The 17,395-nt window shown below is 39.3% G+C and overlaps 5 protein-coding genes and 1 long non-coding RNA gene across 8 annotated transcripts; 1 reads left to right on the top strand and 5 right to left on the bottom strand.

Moving 5' to 3' along the window:
- Nucleotides 1–266: 266 nt before the first annotated feature.
- On the bottom strand, nt 267–4,013 carry LOC100875508 (odorant receptor 10-like). The gene is made up of 5 exons (XM_076537721.1): nt 3,186–4,013; nt 968–1,067; nt 789–899; nt 414–569; nt 267–357 (listed from the first exon to the last, which is right to left on the bottom strand). The coding sequence occupies exons 1-5, from the start codon at nt 3,998–4,000 to the stop codon at nt 307–309; spliced, it is 1,233 nt and encodes a 410-aa protein (XP_076393836.1). The 5' UTR covers nt 4,001–4,013; the 3' UTR covers nt 267–306.
- Nucleotides 4,014–4,657: 644 nt separating this feature from the next.
- On the bottom strand, nt 4,658–7,587 carry LOC100875401 (odorant receptor 43a-like). Its single transcript, XM_076537720.1, has 5 exons — nt 6,788–7,587; nt 5,381–5,480; nt 5,202–5,312; nt 4,835–4,990; nt 4,658–4,778 (listed from the first exon to the last, which is right to left on the bottom strand). The coding sequence occupies exons 1-5, from the start codon at nt 7,585–7,587 to the stop codon at nt 4,728–4,730; spliced, it is 1,218 nt and encodes a 405-aa protein (XP_076393835.1). The 3' UTR covers nt 4,658–4,727.
- A 656-nt stretch (nt 7,588–8,243) lies between these two features.
- Nucleotides 8,244–10,822, bottom strand: LOC143265461 (odorant receptor 10-like). 3 transcript variants are annotated; one of them, XM_076537711.1, is made up of 5 exons: nt 9,875–10,822; nt 8,977–9,076; nt 8,802–8,912; nt 8,434–8,589; nt 8,244–8,377 (listed from the first exon to the last, which is right to left on the bottom strand). In XM_076537711.1, exons 1-5 carry the CDS (start codon nt 10,672–10,674, stop codon nt 8,327–8,329), a joined length of 1,218 nt encoding a protein of 405 aa, XP_076393826.1. In that variant the 5' UTR covers nt 10,675–10,822; the 3' UTR covers nt 8,244–8,326. The 3 variants fall into 3 exon arrangements, with proteins under 3 accessions (XP_076393826.1, XP_076393827.1, XP_076393828.1); XM_076537712.1 differs by lacking the exon at nt 8,802–8,912 and having other exon boundaries at nt 8,962–9,076; XM_076537713.1 differs by lacking the exon at nt 8,244–8,377 and having other exon boundaries at nt 8,443–8,584.
- Nucleotides 10,823–10,934: 112 nt separating this feature from the next.
- LOC100875178 (odorant receptor 43a-like) lies at nt 10,935–13,816 on the bottom strand. Its single transcript, XM_076537714.1, has 4 exons — nt 12,869–13,816; nt 11,675–11,774; nt 11,495–11,605; nt 10,935–11,411 (listed from the first exon to the last, which is right to left on the bottom strand). The coding sequence occupies exons 1-4, from the start codon at nt 13,675–13,677 to the stop codon at nt 11,220–11,222; spliced, it is 1,212 nt and encodes a 403-aa protein (XP_076393829.1). The 5' UTR covers nt 13,678–13,816; the 3' UTR covers nt 10,935–11,219.
- On the top strand, nt 13,088–16,333 carry LOC143265464 (uncharacterized). The gene is made up of 3 exons (XR_013040046.1): nt 13,088–13,215; nt 13,303–13,528; nt 16,224–16,333. It is a non-coding gene; the product is annotated as an uncharacterized LOC143265464 (long non-coding RNA).
- LOC100875064 (odorant receptor 82a-like) lies at nt 14,504–17,390 on the bottom strand. Its single transcript, XM_076537708.1, has 5 exons — nt 16,132–17,390; nt 15,261–15,360; nt 15,072–15,182; nt 14,698–14,853; nt 14,504–14,642 (listed from the first exon to the last, which is right to left on the bottom strand). Exons 1-5 carry the CDS (start codon nt 16,941–16,943, stop codon nt 14,592–14,594), a joined length of 1,230 nt encoding a protein of 409 aa, XP_076393823.1. The 5' UTR covers nt 16,944–17,390; the 3' UTR covers nt 14,504–14,591.
- Nucleotides 17,391–17,395: the final 5 nt, after the last annotated feature.

The following is a 17,395-nucleotide window of genomic DNA, read 5'->3' as shown; positions in this document are numbered from 1 at the left end:
ATTTACTAAGTAGTATAGTGTTTCAATTTCTGAAGAGTTAGTGGTGTGAATTAGTCACATGTCTACGTACGAGTGATGTCGCCAGAAAATGTGAACGTATCAGTGTACAATAATAACACTTTATTTCGTACTACAATCCACAGTGTACATTGATGAACTTACACGTGAATTCTATAATAAATTCTATACTTCTGCATATGAGATGAGCAACCGATTTGAAGAACAGTTTTTATTATGTTTCTAGAAATTAACGATGCTAGCATGACCCGTTACTTCTACCAACAAGTCCTCCAACTGCATATTGTTTCAAGTGACCGTTCGTAGTACATTCAGAAAGGCGAACGCACTTTTAACGACCTAAAATATATTAATTAATAATTAAATTCATGAGAATAATTCCGTTTAATACTTACATCACCGAACTTTCTGTAAGATAATACCGCGATGTTCCCTGCTGTTAGTTTAATCGTCGAATGCGACATTTGCATGATCAAAATCATGCTGAGTTTCCTCTTGCCTAGTAATCGATGCCAGTCAATCATGTACGATATCTCAGCAATTTTTCTACACTATTATAACAAATACTTTTAATTCTTAAAATGGAGATATATTTCTTCATATACAATCAAGACAAAAGTGCTTATATTTTACTCCAAAATGTTTAAAATTATTTCAATAAAATTATGTGCTTTTAACGAGAATATAAAAAAATTGTGCTAATCTTTATGCATAATTATTCAAGATCATTTATGTGGAATACATTAACAAACAGACGATGTGAACAATACCCCCTCGGCAACAAGTTCTCCTATGTAACAATATATGAATATATTGCAGGTGAAAGACACAAAAAGAACGGCGTAAGTCGCAGAGCTTATCCTATCGTTCGAATTCCATTCCTAAAAATGTATGAAAAATCCCTTTTCATATCTATTGAAAACCGATTGAATACGTCTTTTGTGCGTACCATGAGGACGCAATAACCAAGCAAACACAACTCCACTGTACACCCCAGGAATTCCACCAGGGATATGTATCGAAGTGTTTTCTCTGTAAGCTCTAAGAACCTGTAAAACATACGAACACGCTTTGATGTACATATAATTGCACGTATATTGCATGAAGTTTGTGTTGAATCAGTGTGCGTTGAATTATCTTGCATTAAATTAGTGTGCTCTGTTATGCGTTTCATAGCTACGGGTTGGATAACTGTGCGTTAGATTACTACGCTTTGTATTACTACGCATCAGATTACCACACATTGAATCACGGCGCCTTAGATTATTACATGCTATACGACAGCGCGTTAGATTACCACACGTTAGATTACTACTCGTTAAATTACTACAAGTTGGATTATTATACTTTAGATTACCTCGTGTTGGATTAGTACAGTATTCACTCCGTAAATGATAAAAAGATCTCTACCGTAATGTTAAAATTTGTATCCCCACTACTGGGGGGATCCCCATCGATATCAGTCAAGAATGAAACACGATCGGTCGCTGAAACGACGAGGATCGAATATCGGTGAGACACATCTAATACAAGCAAAGGAAAAGATTGTAACTTTCTTATTTCTTACTATTTTTTCATGAAACGTTTACTCTCGTATTTGTCTAGATTTTCTGATTAAAATGACACCAAACATGATACAATTACGTTAACAATTGTGTGTGTAACGAGTGATTAAAGTTTTTAACATAAAAGAGGACGGCGAATGGAAAAGAAAGAGATGCAGAAGGTTGACGCGTTCGGCAAACATGAAACACTCGTGTGTCTTCTGTCTTTTAAATTCAAAAATCAAAATTCTTTATTTTTGGGGTTTCATCATTGAAGCTTTGATTATCGTATTCGTCTCGTTTTTCTGATTAAAATGGTACCAAATACGATATAATTAAAATCATAATTACTTGTATAGCAAGCCTTTAGAAGGAATTCGCACCTCTACCATAAATGTTAATCCCAAACTTTTATGGCTTGTTACATAAGTAATTACTATCGTAATCATATCGTGTTTGGTGTCATTTTAATCAGAAAAACGAGACAAATACGATGGTGAAAGTGCCATTGACGAAAAACCAAAAATAAAGAATTTTAATTTTTAAATTTAAAAGACAGAACACGCACGAGTCTTTCATGTTTGCCGAACGCTCGAAACTCTATCCCTCTTTGTCTTTTGTATAGCTGTCTCTTTCTACGTTCGGCACACTACAAAGAATGTAGGACCTCTACCGTAAATGTAACAATCGAGACCGGCAAAAGTAACATTTACGGAGTGAATACTGTACGCGTCAGATTACTACGCGATAAATTATTCCACATTGGATTACTATGCGTTACAATGCCTCATGTGGGATTATTATGTGTTAGATTTCTACGCGATGAATTACTACGAGTTAGATTACTCCACGTTGGATTACTACTCGTTATATTACCACACGTTGGATTACTACGCGTTCAACTACAACACGTTGGATTACGACGCATTATTATTACCAGGAATGGTACTTGTCACGCGTTGTGTTCACCACACGTTGAATTCTCCATGTGTTGTCCACCACGCGTTGAATTCTTCGCGCGTTGAATTTACAGTGCGTGGAATTTTTAACACATTGAATTTTCTTCGCGTCAAGTTTATCGCGCGTGGAATTTGCAGCGTATTGAATTTGCGCGCGTTAAATTTGTTGTGCGTTGAATTTGCTACGTATTGAATTGTCTACACGTTGAGGTTTCTGCGCTTTAAATTTGTTTCGCGTTGAATTTGCTGTGCGTTGTGTTATCTACGTGTTGAGTTTTATACGCGTTCCATTTGCAGCGCGTTGAATTTGCTACGCGTTGGATATTACACGCGTCAAATTTGCTGCGCGCTAAATTTTCTACGCATTGTACTTGCAGTGCGTTAGAATTGCTATGCGTTGAGTTATCTGCGTGGTTTGATTTCTACGCGTTGAATTTGCGGCACGTAAAATTTGCGGCGCGTTTAATTTTTTATGCGTTGCATTTGCTGCACATTGGAGTTGCTACGCTTTCAATTTTCCACGTGTTGAATTTTTCACGCATTAAATTTTGTGCACTTTGAATTTTCCACACGACAATTCAGCTGTGCGTTGGATTTGCTACGAACTAAATTTACCACCTATTTCTCAAAAAACAAAAAATCACATTATCCACAAAGACATTACCTGAGTATTCGAACATGTTGTTCCACGATTCTCGCAATCCTACCGTCCAGATTCTTGCTCATATCCGCCCGCCCGTTCACCAGGTAGCCCAACCAGTTCATCAAGATCTCCATCTGGCCACACGCATGCACCGCGAAGGTCGCCGCTAAGCTACAAGCCCCGGCCGTGATAACACGCAGCAAAATGCCTGCCAGACACTGAAGGAAGTAGAAGATTTCGTTGACGGGGCTTTGTCGGTAGTCGGTAATCCGCATCGGTGAAGGAAACGGCAATAAGATGAAGGTGAAGTTCCCGTCCTGCGCCGGGATCCTCCCCACGGTGATGGGCACAGCGATGTAGAAGAACATGTAAGAACTGCACATGAAGAACGTACAAACGATCACTATCCTACGCGCATAGTTCGCGTTCGCCACCATGATCCTCTTCTCCTCCAGGTGCTTCATGTTCCTCCAATCCCACTCGATCTGTTTCACGCACTTCAGGATGTCATTCTTGTGCAGCAATAGTAAGTAGTACTTCGAGTACGACATGAGGGGAGAGCTGAGGGGCCCGAACAACTTAATCCTGTTGTAGGTGCCGTTCACTTCGAGGATCAGGAAGATCAAGCAGGGGACGAAGAGGAAACTCATCAGGAAATAACAGACGACGTGAACGAACCAACTGAGGTACTTCTTCACCGGCGAAACGGTGCTCGATTCCGGCCACGCGGCTATCGGTTTCAGAATCCAACGATTCAGCCGAACGCTTAGATCCACGTTTTTCAGGTAATCCTGCTCAGGTAATCCTGCTCTGCTTTTCGCTGGTGCTTTTTGCATCGTTGATTGCTCGATACTGAGCGAACGCGATTTGATTCTCTCTCGAAAAACATTATTGCGCTTGCGCTAATTTCCGATGAAGAATTTAAACCATCATTTTCTACTTTTTCGAAGGGTCGAACCCTTCTACTTTGCACGATGCATTATTAGTGCGGGGGTAGAATGATGACGGTGCATCGATAAATTGATTTTCAAACATCAGCGAGCGTCCACTCTTCAAGTTGTTACTTTCAAGCGATTATCTTACGTACTGTATGGTATTGCCCGGTTAATTTCTGTGTAATTATAATATGTACATTTTGTTCGTCAGGAGTCTGTCGCTAGTCTCCTGCCTATGTTTTTATTACTTTCGATATAAAGTAATCATGGCAATGAATTGTTTACATTCTATATTTTTGAATTCGATAAATTTTGCATAGAATTTACCAAGTAGTATAGTGTTTCAATTTCTGAAGAGTTAATGGTGTGAATTAATCACATGTCTACAGTACGAGTGATGTCGCCAGAAAATGTGAACGTACCAGTGTACAATAATAACACTTTATTTCGTACTACAATCCACAGTGTACATTGATGAACTTACACGTGAATTCTATAATAAATTCTATACTTCTGCATATGAGATGAGCAACCGATTTGAAGAACAGTTTTTATTATGTTTCTAGAAATTAACGATGCTAGCATGACCCGTTACTTCTACCAACAAGTCCTCCAACTGCATATTGTTTCAAGTGACCGTTCGTAGTACATTCAGAAAGGCGAATGCACTTTTAACGACCTAAAATATATTAATTAATAATTAAATTCATGAGGATAATTGCGTTTGATACTTACATCGCCGAACTTGCTGTAAGATAATATCACGATGTTCCCTGCTGTCAGTTTAATTGTCGAATTGGACATTTGCATGATCAATATTATGCTGAGTTTCCTCTTGCCCAGTAATCGATACCAGTCAATCATGTACGATATCTCAGCAATTTGTCTACACTATTATAACAAATATTTTTAGTTCTTAAAATGAAAATATGTTTCTTCGTATACGATTATGACAGAAGTGCTTACATTTTATTCCAGGATATTTAAAATTATTTCAGATGTGCCTTAACGACAATATAAAAAAATTGTGCTAATTTTTATGTATAATTATTTAAGATTATTTATGTGGAGTACATTAACAAACAGACGATGTGAACAATACCCCCTCGGCAACAAGTTCTCCTATGTAACAATATATGAATATATTGAAGGTGAAAGACACAAAAAGAACGGCGTAAGTCGCAGAGCTTATCCTGTCGTTCGTGCTCCATTCCTAAAAATTTGTACAAAATCCCTTTTCACGTCTATTGAATATCGATTGAGTACCTCTTTTTTGCGTACCACGAGAACGTAATAACTAAGCAAACACAACACCGTTGTACACCCCAGAAACTCCACCAGAGCTATGTATCGAAGTGTTTTTTCTGTAAGATCTAAGAACCTGTAAAACATACGAACACGCTTTGATGTACATATAATTTGACGTACTTTATATGAAGTTTGTGTTGAATCAGTTGTGCGTTGAATTGACTTGCATTAAATTAGTGTGCACTATTATGCGTTACATTGCCACGGGTTGGATAACTGCGCGTTAAATTACTACACGTTGGATTACTACGCATCAGATTACCATACGTTGAATTACGGCGCGTTAGATTATTATATGCTATACGACGAAGCGTTAGATTATTACATGCTATACGACGGCGCGTTACATTACCACAGGCTAGATTTCTACTCGTTAAATTACTAAAAATTTCATTATTATGCTTTAGATTACCACATGTTGAATTAGTACGCGTCAGATTACTCCACGTTGAGTTACTACGCGTTAGATTCCAACACGTTGGATAACAACGCATTATCATTACCAGGAATTGTACTTGTCACGCGTTGTGTTCTCCACGCGTTAAATTCTCCATGTATTCTCTACCACGCGTTGAATTCACCACGCGTTGCATTAAATACGCGTGGAATTTACAGTGCATGGAATTTGTAAGACATTAAATTTCCTACGCGTCAAATTTGTCGCGCGTTGAATTTGCAACGCGTTGAATTTGCTGCGTATTGAATTTGCACGCGTTAAATTTGTTATGCATTGAATTTTCCACACGTTGAATTTGCTGCGCGTTGAATTTGCTATGCGTTGAATTTGCGGCGCGTTAAATTTGCTATGCGTTGTGTTATCTACGTGTTGAATTTTCTACGCGTTGTATTTACAGCGCGTTGAATTTGCTACCCATTGGATATTCTACGCGTCAAATTTGCCCCGCGCTAAATTTTTAACGTATTGAATTTTCCACGCGTTAAATTTGCTATGCGTTGTGTTATCTACGTGTAGAATTTGCTGCGCGTTGAATTTGCTACGCGTTAAATTTTCTATGCTTCGGATATTCCACGCGTCCAATTTGCTGCGCGCTAAATTTACTACGTATTGAATTTTCTACGCGTTGAATTTGCAGCGCGTTAAATCTGTTATGGGTTGAATTATTTACGCGTTTAGTTTCCTACGTGTTGAATTTGTGGCGCGTTAACTTTTCACTCCTTGAGTTTTCTGCACATTGGATTTGCTACGCTTTAAATTTTCCACGTGTTGAATTTTTCACGCATTGAATTTTCTACGTATTGAATTTTGTACACTTTGAATTTTCCTCGCGTCAATTTTGCTGTGCGTTGGATTTGTTGCGAACAAAATTTACCACCCATTTCTCAAAAAACAAAGGAGCAAATTATCCACAAAGACATTACTTGAGTATTCGAACATGTTGTTCCACGATACTCGCAATCCTGCCGTCCAGACTCTTGCTCATATCCGCCCGTCCGTTCACGAGGTAGCCCAACCAGTTCATCAAGATCTGCATCTGTCCACACGCATGCACTGCGAATGTCGCCGCCAAGCTACAAGCCCCGACCGTGATGATATGCAGCACAACGCCTGCCAGACACTGAAGGAAGTAGAAGATTTCGTTGACGGGGCTCTTTCGGTAGTCGGTGATCCGCATCGAGGAAGGAAACGGCAAGAAGATGAAGGTGAAGTTCCCGTCCTGCGCCGGGATCCTCCCCACGGTGATTGGTACAGCGATGTAGAAGAAAATGTAAGAACTGTACATGAAGAATGCTGAGACGACTACTAATTTTCTTCCATAATTCGCGTTCATTCCCATGATATTTCTGTCGTTTAGGTGTCTGGCGTTCGCCCAGTCCCTCTGGACCTGCTGCACGCACTTCAGGATGTCGTTCTTGTGCAGCAGCATGAGATAGTACTTCAAGTACGACATGAGGAAAAAGCTGAGAGGGCCGATCAGCTTGATCCTGTTGTAGGTGTCGTTCACCTCGAGGATCAGGAAGGTCAAGCAGGGGACGAAGAGGAAACTGAGCAGGGAATAGCAGATGATGTGAACGAACCACCCGAGGTATTTCTTGATCGGCGAAACGGTGCTCGATTCTGGCCACGCGGCTATCGGTTTCAGTATCCAGCGATTCAGCCGAACGCTCAGGTCCACGTTCTTCAGGTATTCTTGCTCCGCTTTCGCTGTTGCTTTTTGCATCGTCGATTGCTCGATACTGAGCGAACGCGATTTGATCCTCTGTCCAGGAACATTATTGCGCTTGCGCTAATTTCCGATGAACAATTTCAGCCATCATTTTTTGCTTTTTCGAAGGGTCGAACCCTTCTACTTTGCCCGATGCATTATTAGTGCGGGGGTAGAACGATGACGGTGCATCGATAAATTGATTTTCAAACATCAGCGAGCGTCCACTCTTCAAGTTGTTACTTTCAAGCGATTATCTTACGTACTGTGTGGTATTGCTCGGTTAATTTCTGTCTAATTATTATGTGTACATTTTGCTTGTCAGGAGAGTCTCCCGCCAGTCTTCTGCCTGTGTTTTTATTACTTTTGATTTAAAGTAATCATGACAATGAATTGTTTAAATTCTATATTTTTGAATTTGATATATCTTGCATAGAATTTTCTAAGTACTATAATGTTTCAATTTCTGAAGAGCTAATGATGTAAATTAATCAAATGTCAACATTCGAGTCACGTCACCGGAATATTTAAACTTACCAGTGTACAATAACAACACTTTATTGCGTACTACAAACAACAGTGTACATTGATGAACTAATCGTTAATTCTTTAATACATTCTATACATCTGCATATGGGATGAGCAACCGATTTGAAGAACAATTTTTACTATCTTTCTAGAAGTTAACGATGCTAATATGTTGCAATTGTAGACCTGTTACTTCTACCAGCAAGTTTTCCAACTGGATATTGTTTCAAGTGACCGTTCGTAGTACATTCAGAAAGGCGAACGCACTTTTAACGACCTAAAATATATTAATTATTAATTAAATTAATGAGGAAAATTGCGTTTGATACATACATCACTGAACTTGGTGTAAGATAATATCACGATGTTCCCTGCTGTCAGTTTATTTGTCGAATGAGACATTTGCATGATCAGAATCATGCTGAGTTTCTTCTTGCCCATTAATCGATACCAATCAATCATGTACGATGTCTCAGCAATTTGTCTACACTGTTATAACAAATATTTTTAATCCTTAAAATGAAAATATGTTTCTTCATATACGATTATGACAGAAGTGCTTATATTTTACTCCAGAATGTTTAAAATTATTTCATATGTGCTTTTAACCGCAATATAAAAAAAATGTGCTAATTTTTATGTATAATTATTTAAGATCATTTATGTGGAATACATTAACAAACAGATGATGTGAACAATACCCCGTCGGCAACAAGTTCTCCTATGTAACAATATATGAATATATTGAAGGTGAAAGGCACACAAAGAACGGCGTAAGTCGCACAGCTTATGCTCTCGTTCCTACTCCATTCCTAAAAATTTTTACAAAATCCTTTTTCACATATATTGAATATTGGGTACCTCATTTGTGCGTACCACGATAGCGTGATAACTACACAAGCACAACATCAGTGTACACCCCAGGAACTCCACCAGGGATACGTATCGAAGTGTTTTCTCTATAAGTTCTAAGAACCTGTAAAACATACAAACACACTTTGATGTACATATAATTCGACGTATTTTGCATGAAGTTTGTGTTGAATCAGTGTGCGTTGAATTATCATGCATTGGATTAGTGTTGACTAACTAATAAGTGCGCGTTAGATTACTACACGGTGGATTACTATGCATCGGATTACCACACGTTGAATTACGGCGCGTTAGATTACTACATGCTATAGGACGGCGCGTTAGATTACCACACGTTGGATTACTACGCGTTAGGTTACCACACGTGGGATTACTGCGGGTAAACTACAACACGTTAGATAGCGACGCATTATAATTACCACGAATTGTACTTGTCACGCTTTTTGTTCACCACGCGTTAGATTCTCCAAATGTTGTTTACCACGCGTTGAATTCTCCACGCGTTGAGTTAGATACGCGTTGAATTTACGGTGCGTGGAATTTGCAACACACTGAATTTTCCTCGCGTCAAATTTGTCACGCGTTGAATTTGCGCGCATTAAATTTGCTATGCGTTGAATTTTCTACGCATTGAATTTTCTGCGCTTTAAATTCGCTGCGCATTGAATTTGCACCGCGTTTAATTTACTATGCGATTTGTTATCTACGTGTTGAGTTTTCTATGCGTTGAATTTGCTGCGCGTTGAATTTGTTACGCTTTCACTTTTCTACATATTGAATTTTTCACTCATTGAATTCTCTACATATTGAATTTTGTACACTTTGAATTTGCCACGCATCAATTTTGTTGTGCGTTGGATTTGCTATGAACAAAAAATCAAATTATGCACAAAGACATTACTTGAGTATTCGAACATGTTGTTCCACGATGCTCGTAATCCTGGCGTCCAGACTCTTGCTCATATCCGCCCGCTCGTTCACCAAGTAGCCCAACCAGTTCATCAAGATCTCCATCTGTCCACACGCATGCACCGCGAAGGTCGCCGCCAAGCTACAAGCTCCGACCGTGATGACACGCAGCAAAATGCCTGCCACACATTGAACGAAGTAGAAGATTTCGTTGACGGGGCTCTTTCGGTAGTCGGCGATCCGCATCGAGGTAGGAAACGGCAGTGACATGTAGGTGTAGTTCCCGTCCGGCGCCTCGATCCTCCCGCGCGCGACTGGCACAGCGATGTAGAAGAAAATGAAAGAACTGTACATGAAGAACGTACAAACGATCACGAACTTTCGGGCATAGTTCGCATTCATCACCATGATCCTCTTCTCCTCCAGGTGCTTCATGTTCTTCCAGTCCCACTCGATCTGTTTCACGCACCTCAGGACGTCATTCTTGTGCAGTAGTAGTAAAGTGTACTTCGAGTACGACATGATGAAAAAGCTGAGAGGCGCGACCAACTTGATCCTGTTGTAGGTGTCACTCACTTCGAGGATCAGGTACATGAAGCAAGGGACGAAGAGGAAATTAAGCAGGGAATAGCAGATGATGTGTACGAACCAGCCGAGGTATTTCTTGACCGGCGAAACGATGCTCGATTCCGGCCACGCGGCTATTGGTTTCAGTATCCAACGATTCAGCTGAACGCTGAGTTCCACATTCTTCAGGTAATCTTGCTCCGTTTTCGCTGTTGTTTTTTGCATCGTCGACTGCTCGATACTGAACGAACGCGATTTGATCCTCACTCGAAAAACATTATTGCGCTTGCGCTAATTTCCGATGAACAATTTCAGCCATCATTTTTTGCTTTTTCGAAGGGTCGAACCCTTCTACTTTGCCCGATGCATTATTAGTGCGGGGGTAGAATGATGACGGTGCATCGATAAATTGATTTTCAAACATCAGTGAACGTCCGCTCGTCAAGTTGCTACTTTCAAGCGATTATCTTACGTACTGTGTGGTATTGCTCGTTTAATTTCTGTGTAATTATTATGTGTACATTTTGTTCTTCTGCAGAATCTCCCTTCGAATACTCGAGGTTTAAAAATTAATCGTTTTATTTTGTTATATACAAATTTGGGTAATTAAAGAAGAGGAAGTATTTTGGTAAACATTTCATTAAATTTCGAGTACATAATACTAGTGTTCAAACATACTTGGTCCTGTACGAGGAACGTTTAGGTTAACGCTCGCAACATGTTCAAGAAGGCCACCGCTGTTTTAACAATCTACACACAACCCATTATTTTTATTTCTCGAGATAAGTAAAATAGTTAATACTTACGTCACTGAAGGTGCTGATGGACAATTCGACCATGTTTCCAGCCGTGAGTTTGATCGATGAGTTAGACATCGCGATTATCAAAATGCAACAGAGCTTCTTCTTCCCTGACAATCGATGCCATTCGATCATGTACGACACTTCGCCTACTTTTTTACACTGTCATGTAACACTTTTATGTTCATTTTAAAGTGATAAGGTGCAAGTTTGAAACAACCTTAATAGTAAGTTTGAAATTGTACCTGTTCAGCCACGAGTTCGCCTATGTAACAGAAGATGAAGATATTGAAGCCGAAGTACGAGATTAATAAGATGTATGTTAGAGAGAAGGTTAGTTCTTTTGGATTCCATTCCTGGGGGATGAAATATGTAAGAAAGTTGAAATAAGGTAGGGTGCTGTTGAACTGAAATGATCATTGTACCATGATGCAGTAATATCCGAGGAGACATAGGTTCATCATGCATCCCAAACATTCGACGCAAGATATTTGCTGAAGTAGTTTTTCCATAAGTTCTAGAAATCTGGAAATAATACAGTTTTTGATGGTCTGAGTTTTCTGGAGTTTGTAGAGTTTTCAATTTGCAAATTTGTAATTTTTTGAATTTTGTAGGTTTTTAATTTGTCACGTTCAGGAATTCTTTTTGTGAATTCACAAGTTGAGAAGTTCGCAAGTTCGCAAGTTTCCACGTTCCCAAGTTCCCAAGGTTCCAAGGTTCCCAAATTATCAAATTCTCAAATCCCCAATTTTGCAAATTCCCAAGTTTTCAAATTCCTAAATTCTCAAATCTCCAATTTCTCAAATAAAAAGTTGTCAAATCCCCAAGTTCTTAAATTCCCAAATTCTCAAATCTACGCGTGAGATTACCACGCATGGAATTACTACGCGTGAGATTTTCACGCATGGAATTACAGCGCGTGAGATTACCACGCATGGAGTTACTATGCATGAACTTACAGCGCGTGAGATTACCACGCATGGAGTTACTATGCATGGAGTTACTACGCGTGAGATTACCACGCATGGAATCACAGCGCGTGAGATTCTTACGAATGGAATTACTATGCATGGACTTACTACGCGTGAGATTACCACGCATGGAATTACAGCGCGTGAGATTTTCACGCATGGAGTTACTATGCATGGACTTACTACGCGTGAGATTACCACGCATCGAATTACAGCGCGTGAGATTCTTACGAATGGAATTACTATGCATGGACTTACTACGCGTGAGATTACCACGCATGGAATTACAGCGCGTGAGATTATCACGCATGGAGTTACTACGCGTGGAATCCCCAAATTCTCAAATTCTCAAGTTCCCAAATTCTCACATATCTAAAATTCTCAAATCTCCAAATTCTCAGATCCCAAAATTCTCAAATCCCCAAACTTTCACATCTAAAATTCTCAAATCTCTCAATTCTCAAGTCCCCAAATTCTCAAGTTCCCAAATTCTCAAATCCCCAAATTCTCACATATCCAAAATCCTCAAATCTTCAAATCCTTAAAATCCTAAAATCCTCAAATGTCAAAGTATCCGTACAAGCTACTTATCACTCAAGGTAGTCAACCGCTACAACACTAAAACATACTTTCCTCGAAACAACATACCTCAGTATCCGAACATGTTGCTCCACAATACTAGCAATCCTCCCATCCACAGTGTCCTTCATATCCACCCGTCCACTAATCAAATGCTCCAACCAGTTCATCAAGATCTCCATCTGTCCACACGCGTGCACCGCGAACGTCGCCGCCAAACTACACGCCCCGACCGTGATCATATGCAATATAGTACCCGCTAAACATTGCACAACAAAGAAGATCTCGTTGAAAGGACTGTGACGATAATCAAAAATCCTCGTCGACGAAGGGAACGGCAGAACAATAAACGTGAAGTTTCCATCAACTGCTGGGATCCTCCCCACACTAATCGGCATGGCGATGTAAAAGAAGATGTAAGAGCTAGACATGAAGAACGCGGAGACGACTACTAATTTTCGTCCATAATTCGCGTTTATTCCCATGATGTTTCTGTCGTTCAGGTGTCTGGCGTTGGCCCAGTCCCTCTGGACCTGCTGCACGCACTTCAGAATGTCGTTCTTGTGGAGCAGCATGAGATAGTACTTCATGTAGGACATCAGGAAGAAGCTAAGGGGACCGATGAGCTTGATCCTGTTGTAGCTGTCGCTCACGTCGAGGATCAGAAACACCAAACAAGGCACGAAGAGGAAACTTAATAAAGTACTGCAGAGGCTGTTCACCAGCCAGGTAAAATATTTGTCGATTCGTGTGACTTCCGATTTCGGCCAAACGCCTACGGGCCGCAGCAGCCAGCGGCTGAATTGAATACTCAGGTTCACGTTTTTTGTGTAATCTTGTGTGTCGAGTGCAGTCGTTTGCGTGACGGTCTTCTTCATGGTCAGGTGGATACTGAACGAACGATTTGGTTTTCGCGGAGGAATATTGCGCTTGCGTTGATTTTGTTTCTCTTGAGGATGAATTTAAATGCTTTTTTCAAAGGGTCGAACCCTTCTGCGGTTTTTGCTTTATGCATTATTAGTGGCGAGGGTAGAATGATGATTGCGGGAAGTTGGGAAATTGATTTTTTAAACGCAGTAGAACGTGAGCGGTCACCCTGATCGACGGTAGATTAATCATTTTTGTACCCACGCGATTATCTTACGTCCAGGGAATTCCGTTTGGAACGGAGGTTATTTATTTAGGGTTTTAATATAGGGAGTATTTACTCTATTTTAATAGTTGTAATACAATTATCACTGCTACCAATAATCAACGTGAAATTATTACTGCTGTTTGTAAGTCAATTTTAAATGTGTACTGTCGCCACAGGTGGCGGACATATTGGAGTTCTTAAAAGTTTCATTAAATTTTATCCTTCTTAACAAACTGTCTGTTATTTTCACAATAATTACTGAATGAGTGTTCCCAAATAAATAAGTAAAATTCCTAATAATAATGTGCATGTTTTTCGTGAGAATTAATCTGTGATTAGTGACAGAATGTGGTGAAAGCATAACCTAAATTTTCATCGAGTCATGCATCTATACTACCATTTAATTTGTGAGCTTGTAATAATTATTCTGCTACATTCTGATTGATGACACTAATTATTTGTGCAGCAGAACAAATTGGTATTTACTGAACTACAACAAATTCATCTATAATAAATTACTTCAGTGTTTAAAATGGGTATTATTTCTAATTTGAAAAACTATTTTTATTACGTTTTAGAAGTTCAAATAAACAATACAAGCAATAAAATATGGACACTCTTACCAACAAATCTTCATATCGTTATTTTAAAGAATGTTCAAGTTACCGTCCGTAACACGTTCAGAAAGGCGACCGCAGTTTTAACAACCTAAGAATATACTAATTAATGATTAAACTTATGAGGATTTGCGTTTGATACTCACATCACCGAACTTGCTGTAAGATAATATAACGATGTTTCCTGCTGTTAATTTAATCGACGAATTTGACATTTCAATCATCAGAATGACGCTGAGTTTCCTCTTCCCTGGTAATCGATACCAGTCGATCATGTACGACATCTCACCAATTTTTCTACACTGTTATAATACATTTTCAATTCTCAACATGCAAATCTGTTTTGTCAAGTATGAATTGGTTATCGCAAAAATGTTAATTTGCTACAGAAAATTTATAAATACTCGCGCAGATGTGTCTTTAATAATAATACAAAGAAAGTGACAGTGCTAATTTTAATTTACAAATATTCAAGATTATTCGAGTAAAAGTGCATTTAAAAAAAAGATGAGAACAATACCTCCTCAGCAACAAGCTCTCCTATGTAACAAAATATGAATATATTGAAGGTAAGAGACATAAGAAGAACAGCGTACGTCGCAGAGCTCATGATATCGTTCGTACCCCATTCCTAAAAATTTGTACAAAACCACTTTCAGATCTATGATTCAGAAATATTGAATTCCTGTTTTATGTGCCACTTGCGTACCATAAGAACGTAATAACTAAGCAGACATAAATTTAATGTACAACCCAGGAACTCCACCAGGGATATGTGCCGAAGTATTTTCTCTGTTAGCTCCAGGAATCTGTAAAACATACGTGTATTTATTTATAGCAGGGTGTACTTCACTTTAGTTTGCGTTGAATTAGTGTGCGTTAAATTACTACATGTTGGATTACTGCGCGTTAGATTACCACCCGTCGGACTACTACGCGTTACTCTACCACCCGTCGGATTACTACGCGTTCACTTACCACACGTCGGACTACTACGCGTTAGACTACCTCACGTGGGATTACTAAGCGTTGATTACCACACGTCAAACTACTACGCGTTGAATTTTATAAGCACTAAACTTGATACGCGTTGAATTTACTACACGTCGAGTATGCAATACGTTAAATTTTTCTCGTGTCGAATTCTGTACGTGTAGAATTTTGTCATGCGTCGAATTTGCTGTGCATCGAATTTTCCAAACATCGAGTTGTCATCAAGTTTTCACACGTTAGTTTTGTTAAGTGATATATTTGTCACGCATTGGATGCTTCACATGCGGAATTCGTCCTACTCCATCCACGGCAATATAACAAAAGTATATTTCACCTACAAATATCTCATTGCACATTCAAAATGACTAATATGCTAAGTATCTTCCAAGCCATGAAATCCAGAAAAACGACAATAAACAAAAGTTACACACTACACACAGTAAGCAATTAATAAATTGCCCAAGTGCAGTCCCCAGAATATACCTCATTCCAGAATTTACGAAGTGGCGGAAGACACTTGCCTGTACCTACATTTTTCGAAATCAAACTAAAAAGTCAAATTACAATGAAGAAATATATGTACACACTTCAGAATTCGAACATGTTGACTCACGACGCTGGCAATCCTGGCATCCACAGTGTCACCCATATCTGATCTACCGTCGACCAAATGTTTCAGCCAGTTCATCAAAACCTCCATCTGTCCGCAAGCGTGAACAGCAAGCATGGCAGCTAACCCGCAAGCGGCTGACGTGACGCCGTGCATCACAGCACCGCCTATTAACTGAAGAAAGAAGACGATCTCGTTCGTCGGACTGTATCTCGTATCTATTATCAGCTTCGAAAATGGAAATACCAGAGGCATGAAGGTCAGATTTGTATCCACAGCTTGTATTTTACCAACACTGATCGGTAAGACGATATAATAGAACGCGAAACCGCTGTACATAAAGAAGGTGCAAAGAGCTATAAGTTGTCTTCCAAATTTCGCCTTCTCCACCATGATTTTCTTATCATCATCGTAACTGATGTTCTTCCAGTCCAATTCGATGCGTTGGATACAATCGCGTATGTCGTTCTCGTTAAGAAGCATTAAATAATACTTCATGAGCGCCATCACGCAGAAACTCGATGGTCCGAAAAATTTGATCTGGTTGTAAACGTCCTCAACTTCCAGGATCACGTACAAACTGCACGGTACTAACAAAAAACTGATGAATGCATAGCACAATACGTTTATTAACTGGTATAACCATATCTGTGCTACGGTAAGGTTGGTCGATCTTGGCCAGACACCCAACGGTTTTAAAATCCAGTGGCACAATTGAATACTGAGCTTTACATTTCTCTCGTAGCCATCGATCATGGACGGCTTCCTGTATGCCTCTGGCCTTTTCATGTTAAATGCTCGGTTGATACTGAGGGATCGTGTTTGATCACGGTTGCAAGCAAAATGTAGCAGCGCTTGCGCTTTGTTTCGAACTTCGCAAAAAGCGTATGGAATAAAAATTACTTCTTTCGTAATCGCGGTCGACCCTTCTGCATTTTTACGTTACTTCCTTATGCATTATGAGCGAGCTGCGAGGACAAGATAATGTTGGAAGGGTAGATGCATTGATTTTTTTTGCGCGACCGCAAGGGTACAATTTGTGTAAATGCTGGTTCAACAGGTTTTTCTAAACAATTTGTGGTTCGTGAATCTTAGGGGAGATTGCCAGTGTTTTTATTACTTTTGATATAAAGCAATCATGACACTGGATTTTTTAAGTTTTATATATTTTTGAATTTGATAAATTACAATGAATTTTCTAAGTACTAGTGCTTCAATTTCTAAAGAACTAATGATGTGAA

Source organism: Megachile rotundata, chromosome 12, assembly GCF_050947335.1.
Source record: "Megachile rotundata isolate GNS110a chromosome 12, iyMegRotu1, whole genome shotgun sequence".
NCBI lineage: Eukaryota > Metazoa > Arthropoda > Insecta > Hymenoptera > Megachilidae > Megachile > Megachile rotundata.
This window is presented reverse-complemented; position numbering and strand designations above follow the sequence as displayed.